The 14,800-nt window shown below is 35.5% G+C and overlaps 1 protein-coding gene across 1 annotated transcript; it reads right to left on the bottom strand.

Moving 5' to 3' along the window:
* Positions 1–280: 280 nt before the first annotated feature.
* On the bottom strand, positions 281–14,528 carry LOC124929408 (protein PHYLLO, chloroplastic). The gene is made up of 28 exons (XM_047469763.1): positions 13,994–14,528; positions 13,714–13,905; positions 13,189–13,406; positions 12,547–12,664; positions 12,188–12,304; positions 10,928–11,029; positions 10,655–10,714; positions 10,427–10,495; positions 9,355–9,465; positions 9,085–9,279; positions 8,543–8,641; positions 7,683–8,249; positions 7,173–7,397; positions 6,481–6,780; positions 5,775–5,842; positions 5,228–5,386; positions 4,894–5,019; positions 4,680–4,808; positions 4,477–4,588; positions 4,214–4,369; positions 3,842–4,078; positions 3,595–3,762; positions 3,173–3,316; positions 2,135–2,596; positions 1,452–1,751; positions 1,197–1,354; positions 987–1,094; positions 281–804 (listed from the first exon to the last, which is right to left on the bottom strand). The coding sequence occupies exons 1-28, from the start codon at positions 14,177–14,179 to the stop codon at positions 561–563; spliced, it is 5,130 nt and encodes a 1,709-aa protein (XP_047325719.1). The 5' UTR covers positions 14,180–14,528; the 3' UTR covers positions 281–560.
* Between the last annotated feature and the right edge of the window lie 272 nt (positions 14,529–14,800).

The following is a 14,800-nucleotide window of genomic DNA, read 5'->3' as shown; positions in this document are numbered from 1 at the left end:
TTTTGCAGTTGGGGAGGATTATAACTATTCTACATTGACCTCTTCCACATCTTGCTTATTACCTTGTCATTTCGATTCCTTCATTTGTGCCATGTTGGTTGTAATTATTACAGTGGTGTAGGTGATATTTGCGTTTACTTTAGTCTTAACTCTTGGAAGTGTATCCCATTTAACTTTGACAAAAAAAAATCCATTTAAATATGGTAGTTTGACCTCATAATCCCTTTTATTTTGATGATATTGCAATTACTATCTATTTATCAAAATACCCACTTTCCAATGTAACAACAATGTCCGCCAGGACCGCCACCGAACATATTTTTATTAGTAAAAGATTTAGCCAAAAGGAACAATGGCTCCAAAAGCCAATAAAGTCACGGAACAAAAAAAAGGGAAAATGGCCACTTCCAAACAAGGAAGTTCAATAAAAAAAAAACATGGTACAAGATGTGTGCCTCTAATTTGGCATATTCACAACAAAAAATAAACGGAAGAGCAGTCATGCCATAGTCTTATTGAGATATCTGAGACAGCACAGGAGAAGAAGATCAATACTATTTTCACTTTTTCAAAAAAGCTCTTAGCGCGCTGATAATTGCGAGGGGATTCTCTATATGAACTGCATGGCCACTGTTTGGAACCTCTACGATTTCAGAAGTGTGTTTTCCATGACCATTTTGGCTTGACATGCCAAGATTGAGTTCATACAACATTTCCTCAGCAATCTGCTTATACTTTTCATCTTTCTCTCCCACAACAATTTGTAAAGGCACCTTAAAGTGCTTCAGATCATCCCACAATGGCCTATCATCATAAGTAAGTCAACAAATCAGAAAAATAGGAATTATTTCAAAACTGTCTGTTTCTCGAAAAAAATAAATCAAGAAAACAAGTACTTTTTTACTTTTCCTTTTAGATAAATACTTAGTCCAAGGAAAAATTTCCAAGAACTATAACTTTAAAAAAAAAGATGAATTGGCGTTTACCTTTGCCTCCCAACACTTGAATCTGAGAGGACTTTGGCAAGAGTTTGAACGCTGTCATGCTGAAGACGGTTGGAAACAACACGCTTGAAATGGGGATGCTCTCTTAAGCTGCAGATGACAGAAATGATACCAATAGCCTTAAAAATAAATGATTTATCTAAAGTATTATATTTAAAAGGAGCTTTACATAAATTTGGAAAATTAAGCAACCTATTCCACAATGATGCTTTATACCACCCATCCAAAAATTGTTCCAATCCATGAGCAATGAGAGATTGGCTTCTTGAATCATCAATAGCCCTGCGGTTATTTCTTGCCAAACTATCTTTCAGTCCAGGACTTCCAGATACAATGACAGCTCCTTTTATCTTGAGAAACAAAAACATGTGATTTTTTAGTAGCTTGAATATACATCCATCCACATCTGAGCAAAAACAAAACAAAAAAACTCAAACTCATATATACCTTGTCTGCAAATCTCGATGCCATATACAGTGCAATTCGCGCTCCCATTGAGTACCCAACAATTGTGACTTTCCCAGGAGCAATTTGAGAAATTACCTTGTTCACTATATCTGCAATCCCCTCAATTGAGAGATTAGGTTCATCCGATCTTTCCCTAGTTATCTTACGATCAACCCTTGATGCTCCCTGGCCGGGAAGGTCAATAGCAATGCATCTTGCAGATCCGGAGATAGCCTTCATGATGGGAACCCAATCTTCACCAGTTCCCAGGAACCCATGAAGAAACACTACTGTGTTTTCCTGCATACAAGTCAATCCAACACATGAAAGATTATTCTATTTGTTTTTTAAGATGGATAAGCTTCAGTCGCTCAAATAGTTGGATATTTACATAGAGACTATTGATCTATTTGAAAACACTAATAACTTTTGTTGTTGTATCCATATCCACATGAGAAACAATAAAAAAACTAGAAATTTGCCTCTTACTAAGTTTAGTTTCTAAACGTATCTAGATCCAAATACAAAATAACGAGTATTTCAAATTGGGCTTACTTAGTCGGATCATCTTTCATTTTAAATATTTGCAATAACTTATAAGCTAATAAGCAGCAGTGAAGGGTGATTCATTTTTTTAAAAGAAATGCAATTCCAAGCATGGGACAAGAAGTTCTTGAACTTACTCCATTCTGTGGTCCAGTCTCATGTGTGTTGATGGAGAATGAGAAACCCTCCGAATCAACTGATACACGGTTGTTACGCACTTGTTCGCCAGAATAGTTACCAAGTATTGCCTTATCATTGACTTCAAATTTCCTCAGGAGAGAGCTAGCATCAGAAGAAGATGCCTCAACATGGCCAACATTCGAACTACGTCTAATATTCAGACCTTTGGTAGAAACATCTTCTTTAAGCCATTGATATGTTCCCAGACCATGTGCTACTTCTGGAAGAGGTTCCTTTTTAATTGCTTTGCACACATCTATGTTTTGCAACTCAATGTATTTGGAGAACTGGACGTATGCTGATAAACCAAGGCTGCTTTCAAATGCAGAACTGACAACAGCCATCTTCCCATGCTGCTGCGCCCATCTTGCAATTATCCCTGCATTCTCAAAACCACCCACAGTACTTGGCTTGATAACCTGTAAAGGAAATTAAAGAAAGAAAAAAAAAATTTAGAAGCAAGAACCTTCCTATACCTTCCTTTTTGTGTCCCATTTTGACTTCACAATTTTAATTAGGTAAACTTACTCATAACAAACCACCATAAATTTTGGTATGCAAAAATTGATAAAGTGACATATTAAATAATCTATAGAAGGTGATGATTGACCAAAGAGAATAATGAATGTATGACTACAAAATGTTATCATATAAAATGAGATAAGGGGGAATGAGTATAAGAAGATATAAGCTCCAGGAATTAAGCATAGTAGTCATATTGAATTGTACATGGAAATGCTTAACCTTCTTTAAGAGATATCAATGTTTTTGTGTGCACAGAATACAGAGATTCAGTATCAGTACAAACAATTTGTATTCATTTACTTCTCGGGTTTTTAATTTTCAGATTTCAATTCCTTCAATCCAGTATTTTGTAACCAGAGACATTTCCCAAAAATATTATCCCATGTCATGATAAGTATCTTATTTTATCTTTACACAACTATAAGCAATTATCTCCCAGAAAATAAACAATGAAATACAACACAACTTACAATTGCTGCTATTCCTGGATGAGAGAACTTGGTAAGCATCTCCACATGATTATCCCTAATCTTGTCAATTGTTTCATCCAATGCTACAGGCAATCTTGTTTCTTCACAATACTTGATTATCTCATCTTCATTTTCCAATGGTTCCTGATGGATTACTCTTACAAGTTAGTGATTTACATAATGTATTCAATAAACAGGGATATTGCAAAATTGATTGTAAAAAGAATCTGATATGTTACAGAATGACAAGGGCACCACATCAAAAAGGTAATGAAGAATTATTGACCATTTTAAGGCTATATCTGAGAACTGATTTCCCCTCCGGGCTACATTTTATATTACATTTTGTCTTTTTTTGTTGGCATCCAACCTCTACTTTATAATATATCAATCCCACATAAACCTGTTCATATGGAGTATACCTCAATATACTGCAGATCACATTCCTTAACTGAGGAAGCAAATTGAACTGCTTGTTCATATGTCCACCTCTTATTTGCATCAACACGCAATATAACATCACGGCCAACCTTCTTTCTCACTGCTTGAATAACTTCAGAATCTTTTATAGGATCTGCCTGGCGTGCTACCTGTAATTTCAAAGTTTATTTCAACCCAAATACTTCAATCATCTATCAAGATGTTGAATTTGAAGATGATTCTACTCACTTTAATTTTTATTGCACTGAATCCCTGTTCAACAAGTGCTGCAGCAGCATGAGCAGCATCTGTTGGAGAGCCAATGGAATCAAGGAGGCCACAGATCTGAACTGCAGAGGATTCTTCAGCTTCAGAAGCTGTCTCTGGACGAAGCACATTCAACAAGGTCAAATCTTTCTTAGCCGCTATAGCATTGAGGATGGCCATTTCCAAACCACATCTAACACTGGGAAAGAGTGATCCTGGCTGTAAAACGAGGAAGGATTAACTCTATAAGATGTATATTTATATGTTGAATACAATTTGAGATGCTTATATGCTGCATAAGACATAGTCCATGGTATACTAGCTTGGATGGCAATCACATATGAGCAGACATACCAATATTCCTAAGGTTTTCCATATCCAATTGGAAAATGAGCCCTTCAGCTGTGGAAGATCACAACTAATCTTTGCACCATCTGTAGCATGAACAAGAAACCGAATTTGCTCCTCAATATCAACAAAGTTTTCTTCATTACTTCCCAGTGGGGCAACCTATCCCAAGAGGTATAATGTAATCAAGGCCACATGTCGATCAGATATAAAAAGCAATGTTTTTTTTCTTATTTATGAAAAAATAAGAAAGTCATAAATGAACTAACCTCTCCATATCCTGTGCTTCCATCCTCAAAAGATAACTTTATGATAAAACCATCTCTATAGCTCAATGAAGCATCATTGTACGCATATGTTGGAGGGGCACTTAGCTGAATTCTGCCAATAAAGAAGATTTGAATTGTTAAGGAAAGCTGGTTTAGGGTAGCAAAATAGGAAACAAGGCACTAGGGAAATATTATGAACTCACTTGTAAGGAGAATATTCCATTTTCCTAATTTCAGCTAGAGAGAAACTATCACCGGATGCAGAATCTGTGAATTTTGATATAATATCAAAGGCTTGATCCACTCCTTGAATTGTAAAATTCTTTAGCTTACTGTAAATGAAAATGTGATAAAGGGGTCAGCAAAGTGATATTATCAAACTATATAGGTTTACTCAAGATAGCAAAGTTTGACTACCTGTGGAATGTTACATTATCATCAATATTGCTTTGAACCTCTATGACACAATCAGACTCTCCTTGTTGAGATGTCAACAATGCATCTTGAAATTCTTGTTTAGTTCGTGCAGATACATGGTCCAGACTGCAAAAATTGCATAAGTTTATACATTGGAGCAATGATATGTTAGAATGATTTCAGCTACCAAAAAACTCATGAACCCGTATATAGCACGTTAGAAACATTGGACTAAAATGACAATGATAGTCACAGAACTATAGGTGTGGTGGAGTGAGTTTAGTTACAGTGAAGGAAAAATCTACAGCAGTAATGTTTCTGTTGTAAGCCTTACCGATGAGCTTTGCATAGGTTCTCAATTGAAACATCATGGGTGGTATAGAAAAATTCATTCAATATTTTTCTATCAGTTTTATCTGCAACTGGAAGAAGACTGAAGATTGCACCACCCCCGTTGTTGATTATGATAACGGTCATTGGTTTTCTTCTTATCCTGAAAAGGTCACACACAAAAAAAAAATTGTAGTTGATATAGCTGACTTTTCATCTAGTTACGAGTAAAAAAAGCTATGAAAAATAAGTGTTTTGGAAGAAACAAAAAATATGGATGATAATCTGCCTCAAACCAGAACAACTGCCTAAACCAAAAGGATAGAAGAAAATATAAGCGAATAAAGTAGAGGGAAACTATAGATGGATAAAGTAAAATTACTGAGTGAACTTCCCCCGTCAGTGAGGGAAAGGAAGAACATAAACCCAGGGAAAAAAACTATCAGAACATTTGACAAGATTCTTAGGATTTTTTAAATACATAAAAGAGATCTCCACAGATATCTGCAAGTTATGTATAATATGGTTTGGTTACAAGAAGAACTTTTTACCTTTGCTTCAGCAGTGCCAATCCATTCGTATCATGCAGAAAAGAGATATCTCCCAGCACACATATTACCTTGAATGATTAAGAGAAAATGGTAAGAAATGTAGTCTTGTAAAGTTTGCAACAAGAAAACTAGTAAGCTCATTTTTAAGGGGAAAGCGGTCAGAATCCCATAAGCACATATGAAACAATTAAAGGAAATCAATTTGAAAATCTGAACAACTATGTCACAACTTGCTTCCCATTATCCCGCTTAGACATGATGTCTCAGCTGCATCGCAACTAGGCTACTACAATCCACCCTAATTAAAAGAAGATTTCAAGAATGAAACCTTATGATATTTGATTAAATGGCCCTTTTATTTCATCCCTATATCCCTATAACACCGTTTCAGCTGATTTATTTGACAAAAAAATTGTTCTATAACTCAAACAAGAAGAGAGTGCAAAAAATCTGTCAACATTAGGCCCTAATTTGGTAATGGGAAGAAAAGACATGTTAACATAGTTTCTAGCCACTTCCTGTGAACTGAAATTGAAATGAAATAATATATTAACAAAACAATGGATATGTTAAGAAAGAGGACGTGAAATGATTGCTGATTCAGTTGGAAATCAATAATAGATAGTTATTCAAGCAGATCCATAATTAAAAAATGGCATCCAACTAGAGAAAAACCTTGAAGAAGAATGTTTCACAGTATACTCACCCTTTTGCTGCATCCCCGAGCAAAACCAACAGCAGTGCTCAGTAAGCCATCAATTCCACTAGCTCCTCTATTCCCGACAACCTGAATAGACTGGCATGATAGTTCAGAGGCCAATGATCTTTGACTTCCATTAGTCCACTGGGACTGTTTACATCCATACATGTCCATGTCACGTATAGACATACTGTTCCCAATAAATATAGCAGATCCATGACGAAGCTCTTTTGAAACCGTATATGCAACATACGGTTCTGTCAATGCAGATTCTGAATCAAAGAGTGATGATATCTCCCATTCAACCTGCAGCACATGAGAAGTAACGTTGGGGTATTAAGAAGATAAAAAGAAGAGTATAAGCATCCATCCATAGGTAACTATATCAAACAAAAAGTACAACCGACTTCTACATTCATCAAAAACTGACAAACCATGACATGGGTCATGGTATAAACTAAACCTTTCCTACTACAAGCCACATTTAAAACACCAAATGCATTTGAAGGAAGCTCACTAAATGAAAGTAACTGGTCATAATATAACAAAGATAGCATTGACATTATCAGAAAAAAATACACCACCTAATGAAGAAATTCACTACTATTTATGTTTAAACAAGACCACCATGACAATATGTTTACCTTCAATAATTACTATGAGAGTAAATAAAATATCTTACAAAGGGTAATGCTTACCCTCTTATCCAAAGCTTGCAAAATACTGAACCATTTGTTGTTGACCTGTGGACTGCAAGTTTTAATCACACTATCCACAAACTGAGGAATAGTACTCTGAATCCTGTGTGTCAAAATGTGGGATGGATCATGACGACTCGGTTGCTTGTCCACTAGTATGTATGAGCATGGAACAGAATCATCCATCATCTGGTATATGCGTTTGCTTGTAATCCTACTTCCTACCTGTAGGAGTCAAACTAGGATAGTTACCAAGACTTGGCCATATGGATATAGAATAGAACCAAGAAACAAATAATTGATATAAGAAATGGTTTGTCTGTGTGGTTGTATAATTTGAAGCTTAATGATCAGATTCTATGCAATTCACCCTAGAAATTTTCAAGATAATTGAATGATTTCATTGAGGACACCACTATAAGAACACAAAATGTTCGAAGTTAACTCTTCCATACTTTAGTTTCGTCACCATGACATTCTGCATTATTAAAAGAAAGGTCTAGAACTAACCTGCAAGATAACATCAGGAAGTGCCCAAGCCCTGACAGACTTTGATAACAGAAAGTTATCTACATGATCAACAAAATATATATTGTCTTCCATGTCGGTAAAATCAGGGGAATATTTCCTCAATTTTAGACCTGACAAGACATCAGTTACAACAGGCCATGATAGGTGTTTTGCCAGAAGTAAAGCTGCCCATATATCATCCTCTGTGTGGAGAGCAGAGATGACTAGAAGTCCTTTTTTTGCTTCTTGAATTAACTTTAGAACTTCCGCAGTTTGGCTGCTAGTATTATTGCTTGCTAAAGGATTCTGCATCTGCACATAGGTTGTGAAAGGTTCACTTCTCGAGATCCACGAGTCTAATCCATCTAAAGTTTTCAGCATCCACTTTCTTTGACTGTTATCCAACGGATCCCTGAAAGGACAGTTAACATGAACGGGGCCACATGGAGAAGTGGTAGCCAAATGAACAGCTGAGTCGATGGTTGTGAGTGCCATCCTTGCATTGATATCATCACTTGGTGCAGGCAAGCCATAAAAGACCCTTACATATGACCCAAAATGGTTGACCTAAGGATAAAGAAATTATGCAGATTAATACAATACTCATTATTGATGTTAGCATCAATAAACATCACAAATTCCAGTGGACGAGCATCACACATCTTCCATCACACATAAACATGAGAAAGAATAAGCAGGAATAAAAAGATAAAAGTTAGGACAGGTTTTTACTAGTATGCTCTTTTGTGGGGGTCCCCTTTTGTGCATTCAACATAGAAAACATATCATACATTGACTTATCTCATATTTGCGTATGGTTCAAGTATGAGAAACATACCTAAGGCATATAATTCATTTACCTGAGTAATCGCCTGGTTTGCTCCACTTTGCCGCAACTCAGGTGGACGATCAGCTGTGAGCAACAAAAGTGGCAGATAGTCTTGACTTGCCTCAACAACCTACATATTGCCAACTAAGGATGTTTAGTGAAACACAACAAAAAAAAGTATATATTGTGATGCTATCCAGAAAATAGACATTCAAGAATATTGATTTTGTGAAAAGACAAAAATCCTTGAAGAGAGAGATCAGACAATAAAAGAATAAAGTAAATCGAAATGATTTGAGGTGAAGTGTAACACAAAGGCAATTAAATGATGTCAAATAATAAATGAAATAAGACACCAGAGAAGGAATAAGATATCATCCATGTTATTCACACTACTTCCAGTCACTCATTTGACATCCTAAATCATAAGGGATAGGTAAATACTTATCAACACAAAAAAAATGAAATTATTGGGGGTCGTAACATTAAACAGAAAAATACAGATGATGAAATTATGTTGGAAGAATAACATTATGAGAATGTCAACTTGTAGATAAATTACAAGGAACTCACAGCTGGAAGAAGATTGGAAACAGCTGTGCCTGATGATGTTATTACTATTGCTGGTTTACCAGAGCCTCTTGCATATCCAACCGCATGAAATGCCAATGATCGTTCATCAAAACAAGAAATAGCAGTTGCAAGCGGGTGAGTGGAAGCAGCACAGGCAAGGGGAGATGATCTTGATCCTGGCGCTACACAAAAATACTGAAGAACAGTGTGTAAGTTACATGTAACCTCTCATATTGGGAACTTCAAATGGAAAATAACATATATTCTTACTGTTAAACCAAGGCGGCAGCACTCTTCAACTATAAGAGACGCCCAAAGAGTATTTATGTTTACAGAATCAGATAGTCGTTGACCAGCTGAGGGAACATGAGCTGGTACACACTGCAAATGAAGACAGTGATGCAATTATTAGAGGTTTATGAACTTTCACTACTCAAGAAAAAAACAACTGAAAATTGATCTAGAGGCCATGATAAGTCTAAAAAGAATTAACTAGTAATAGTTTCTATTTCTTTGTTCACAATATTTGTTTTTTTCATTGATAAAAGGTCCACCCTTTCCTCAAAAAAAAAGCCTAAAAAGAAGAAATATATAGATAAAATTAACCCATAAACAATATCACCACTGTGATAGCAACAGGACTATCTAAATAGAACCATGATCACGATCCATCCATTACACAAATAGAAAAAAAAAAAAAAAAAAAAAAGGATTAAAATGTGGAAAGGAGTACAATGAGATTTACTAACTGTGGAGAAAAGAGAAGTTTGAGACTAGTGATCAAGAAAAAGTGTTTAAAACGTTATACTGATGCTTAAGAACACAGGGTTAACACTCCAGAACTTATACAACAACTAGAAAGAAGATCTCACTTCTACCAGGAAATTCTCATTAAGATGCAGATAGAAGTTTATTACAGGAGTTTAAAATAAATATAATCATTTCATGTAGAACAAATGAAAAGTGAGACATATGCCTTTTTCATCAAGAAGTTGCTTGAAATATTTAACCTCATCAGAACATCAACACCATGAAAAACAAGCTCAAGAGAACATCTTGAAACAAAATTTGCACATCCAGAAGTTTCAAGTCACAAAAGGCAACTGCAGTAATCCTAGTCCAGAATTTTTTTTACTTTGTTTGGTCTTGGTTCCCAAAAGCACAATGGTATTTATCAATGGAACATAAACTCAGAAAGAGAGCTACAAGAGTATGAATTTCTTTTATTTAAAGGGTCGACATTTATGTGGATAACTCTTTATACAATCTGATATTTATACTGATAAAATATTATGTCCACAAAGTTGATAAACAACTGAAAAATATTGAAGTGGAATTTTACCATATTATTGGATATTCCTTGAGTGCGTGAAAGCCTGACCAAGAATTGGGGAAAGTAAGAAACATCTTTCTGCAAAGAGAAAAGAGTTCAATAAGGAAGTCAGCTTGCCATGAACACATGTAAAAGAATAAACTGAGAGGCTTAAGTACACTAATCAGTCCTTCCTGTCTGTGCTAATTATAATCTGTCCATATAGAGAATACACAAAGTACAGGAACAAGGGGATACCAATGCCTTGGGATCAGTAAGATGAGTACTTCCACTCAGTGAGTTAGCATTAGCACACACCTACAAAAGTGGGCATAGGTAAGAAAAATAGTAAAGGTTAAATTTATCTGAGCTTAATAAGACAAGTGAGATGGTTTAAAGAAAATATTAAGACAAACGAGCTGAGAAAATGTGCAGTATAGGACTGATTAAGCTCCATCTTTTTGTGGCATCTTACACACAGACATCTAAACACACCAATGCATACAGAATCTAGATAACTCATTAATTTACCATCTGGGATTGAGGATCTTCCAAGACATCAAACTTTCCAACAGCAGAGGAGAGGCACTTGTTATAGCATCTATCAACTGTAGGCCATAGATATTGATTTACCTAAACAGAAAAAATAATTCCAAATAAAAGAAGTTAGAAAGTAAAATTTGAACCATTCACAACAACATCCAGAGAATCCAATCAATCTAAAAGATGGAATTCATTACAAGCTACTAGCTCAAACAATGAGGCATTTAAATTGACTCGAGCATTCCAGTTCACATCAGTCAAATTCAATGATTTAAAAGAATCAGAGATTGCAATTCTGGGAACATCAATACAATCCATTCAGAATATAATCCGTAACATCTAAAAAAGAGAATCTTGTTGCTTTCTCTCTTGTTAGTTCAACCTTTTGAATCCTAACTCACTTTTATCTTTGAGATATTTGAATCTAATTACAAGAAGCAAACGAGCCTTGTGACTGTACGGGCAACAAATGCGCAGATTCAATATTCCTCTACAGAGAGTAATCAAATATCTCAAGTTCATTGCCAGAAAGGCAGCTCTTTAGAAACAATTGTCTGTTAATTTTCAAGATAAATGTTTTAAATTCCCAATGCTTCTTAGGTTTTGGTCTTGTCCCCTGTATTTCTACATACTAACCTTGGTATTTTTACTGGTGTTGATTGTCTAAGATATATTGATATGGTTAAGACTTGTATGATATACTAACCTAGGTTAAGTCCTTTTTTTCTAATAATATCTTAGTATTATTGCATTAAATTGTGGATGAAGATAATCAATGTAAAGTCTCTCGTCAAGATCTCTGCTTAGAGTTGATTGATTTGTTTAGTTAAACATGTCGGTTTACATGTTGTGTTAGGAGACCTGTATAGTTCTGATATCACTGGTTGGGTGATTACATTTAGACCTCATTCCCTTTAAATTGTAACTAGCTCAGACAGGACATCAGCTGCAATGTTTTCAACTGTAATACTACTTGAGATGCTCAGTGTATCACATTTTTTACTACTCAGATGGTTATAGATCCAAGCTTCAAGAACAAACATCCAAACCAATTTACTTTTGTGTCATCCTTCTAAATTGCATCAACAAATTAGTTTTGTTTTAATATGTTCAACAATTTACTGAGTAGGAACTTTAGCATCAGATGCAACTAACCTCAGAATATTAAATATTCAGGTATATTTGAAATTGGACAATACAAGGAAAACTTAAAAAAAAAAAAAAAAAAAAAAATTCTCGAGGAAATACCTGATAAAGAGCTAACTCACAAGATTGTAATGCCTCGTCAAAATTACGAGCAGAACAATCACCCCATACTATGGTTGCAGCTAAAGTTGAAGAACCTTCAAGTTCATATAACTCAATCTGTTGAAAATCATTCACATGTTAAGAAGCATACACTTTATTAGACCAGCCACTAGAAAGAGAAAGAAAATCTACAACTCTAGCTTGAAGGCCTAGATAGCTAGCCCATGGTTATTTTGAAAAATGATTAGCTAAATTATGAGAAACTGAAATTCTAACCAATTATATAATACATCAAAATAGATATTAAAGATCAGGGGAAGTTACAGGTACTTAGTTAAACAAAATATATGGATGGATACCTGTGGTATAAAAAGGTATGATGAACCAGTTTCGTGTTTCATGGAAGTTGAATTCGTATCAACATCAATGTCCGTTAAACCATAAATCTTTAGAGGAACTGAGTCAATGGAGATATTCCTGAGGAGACAATGCACAAGAATTTCCATTAACTTTTTAAACTACAAATAAAAGACAAACACATATTAAAAAAATGTGGCCACAAATGGGACAATGGATTAAGCACATAACCCGCAAACACACTTAACCATTTAACACAAACACATATATGACTGGGGGTATAGATCATTAAAATTGACCTTGTAAAAAAATAAATATGACTTCATTGTGTTTGGTTCTGTGATTTGTGATTGCTGGGTTGATCTAGTTGTCAACATAAGAAATGAAATAATAGCTGGTGATTGATTTTTAGGGTTCCATAGAAAGAAACATGTTAGATTGAGGGTGCAAATTCACCTTGGTATTAGGTGACTATCAATCCTATTTCAGCCACTAATGGCACTTAAGATATGGGTTGCAAGCCTAATATTCCATGAAGATGAACTATATCTAGGTTATTACTCAGCTAAAGAGAACCTTATTTAATGTAACTAGGAAATGACTAAGAAAATATGAAATCTTTAGCAAGTAGAAAATCCCAAAACCTGCTAAAAGCATTCCAGTCAGCCAATGTGGATGAAGTAGACCCATTGAAAGCAATTGCAGCTCCTAGACCAAAAACTCCCTTGGGCCCATTCAGATCAAGAGATTTGAAAGAAGCATCGTCCTTCTCACCTGAAAGATAAAATTGTGGGAATACTTGTGATTCCACTGGTTGCGACGAAAACCACTTCAAGGCTTTAGCACTTGGGGGCACCTCAATCTGCAGAACCACCATTGAACATAATTAGTTGCTAATCCACCTTCAAGCAACTATGGTATCAAATCTTCCAAGGAAAATCCTAATTTCAAATCAAGTTCTTAACACTCTTTCTACTCCAGTTAGCCCTGTCTCTTTAGCACAACTTATCACCATTGAGCTTCACTCTCTGAGGATCAAGCTATTTTTAGCTGATTTTGCTAGTGAAGATCACTCACTAGTCTTTAATATGTAGCAACGTCCAGATTCGTTCAGATATTCCTAGAACTTAACTGTCAAAAGTTATGCATGAGAAGAAAGCAACTATCACCTGAATTCTATATAACCCGCCAGGGGAGCGAGGAGGATTCAACTTCAATTCTCGGAGAGCCTGCTCAATTTTCTCAAGACCCTGCTCTAGTGTCAATGCAGGCGCGAGAGTCCTCATAATACAGGTCTCTGCAGGTAACTGCACCTTTTCAACTTCCACTACATCAACCTTTTCCATCACGCATCGAACAGGCTGAAAACAGTAAGAATAACAAAAATTCAATATCCAGCAAATCAAGATTTCCCCAATTCAATACCAGATGAAAGAAGAGAGTCAGAACCATTAAAATAGGATTTTGATGTCTGGGGAGGAGAAAGATGCGGCAGGAAGAGGTGTTGTTCCCCTTTGCAGTTTGTACGAGCTTACGACCAGATAAATGGGCGACAGATTGCAACCGAAGAAGAGAGCTTTGAGACGATACAATGGTTGCGTCGGAAATACGAGCTCCCGCTGCTGTCGTTGTCATCTCCCAGAGCGCCAATTAGGGACGGGAGCTAATTGAAAAGAAGAGTAGAAGGAGAAGGAGAAGGAGAAGCAGGAGCAGATGGATGTGAAGTTGAGGAGGAGGGGAAATGAGAAATTTAAATACTTGAACTCTTCCCAACAAGCTTTGACTCGCCATTAGTGAAATTACTGAATGGTAATTGCAGATAGCAAAAAGGAGACGGATTTGCGAATAAATTATTGGAAGAGGATAGCCAAGTAACATGCATGAATGGAGACGGAAAGGTTGGTGGATCATAAAAATGTAGGTAGCGACATCAACATCGGAGATTCAACTGAGGAGAGAAAGGAGGATGAGAGAGCCATCGGAACTGAAATTTAATTTTTCAAATTGGATTTGGAAGGATAGATGTGTGTCACTGTGTGTGAGAGAAATGACATTTTTCACGTGCTTTAAACATCGACAGAAATTTGTAAATTATTATTTTTAAATTAAATATAGTTATTAATTATTATGTAAGTTCTATCTACCAAAACCAAAAGTTACAACAAACTTTGTTTAAAATATTGTTTTTCAAAGAAATACTTATTACAAAACCTTGATCTTGGATTTTTTTCTCAATTAGATCTATCACTAAGTCAA

Source organism: Impatiens glandulifera, chromosome 3 (genome assembly GCF_907164915.1).
Source record: "Impatiens glandulifera chromosome 3, dImpGla2.1, whole genome shotgun sequence".
Taxonomy (NCBI): domain Eukaryota; kingdom Viridiplantae; phylum Streptophyta; class Magnoliopsida; order Ericales; family Balsaminaceae; genus Impatiens; species Impatiens glandulifera.
This window is presented reverse-complemented; position numbering and strand designations above follow the sequence as displayed.

Coding starts and splice junctions, on each gene's coding strand:
- LOC124929408 (XM_047469763.1), bottom strand. CDS start 14,179: ATGACAACGACAGCAGCGGGAGCTCGTATTTCCGACGCAACCATTGTA. Junction 9,466..10,426: donor AAGGAATATCCAATAATATG/GTAAAATTCCAC, acceptor CTTCATTTGCAG/TGTGTACCAGCTCATGTTCC. Junction 4,079..4,213: donor GGAAAACCTTAGGAATATTG/GTATGTCTGCTC, acceptor CTCGTTTTACAG/CCAGGATCACTCTTTCCCAG.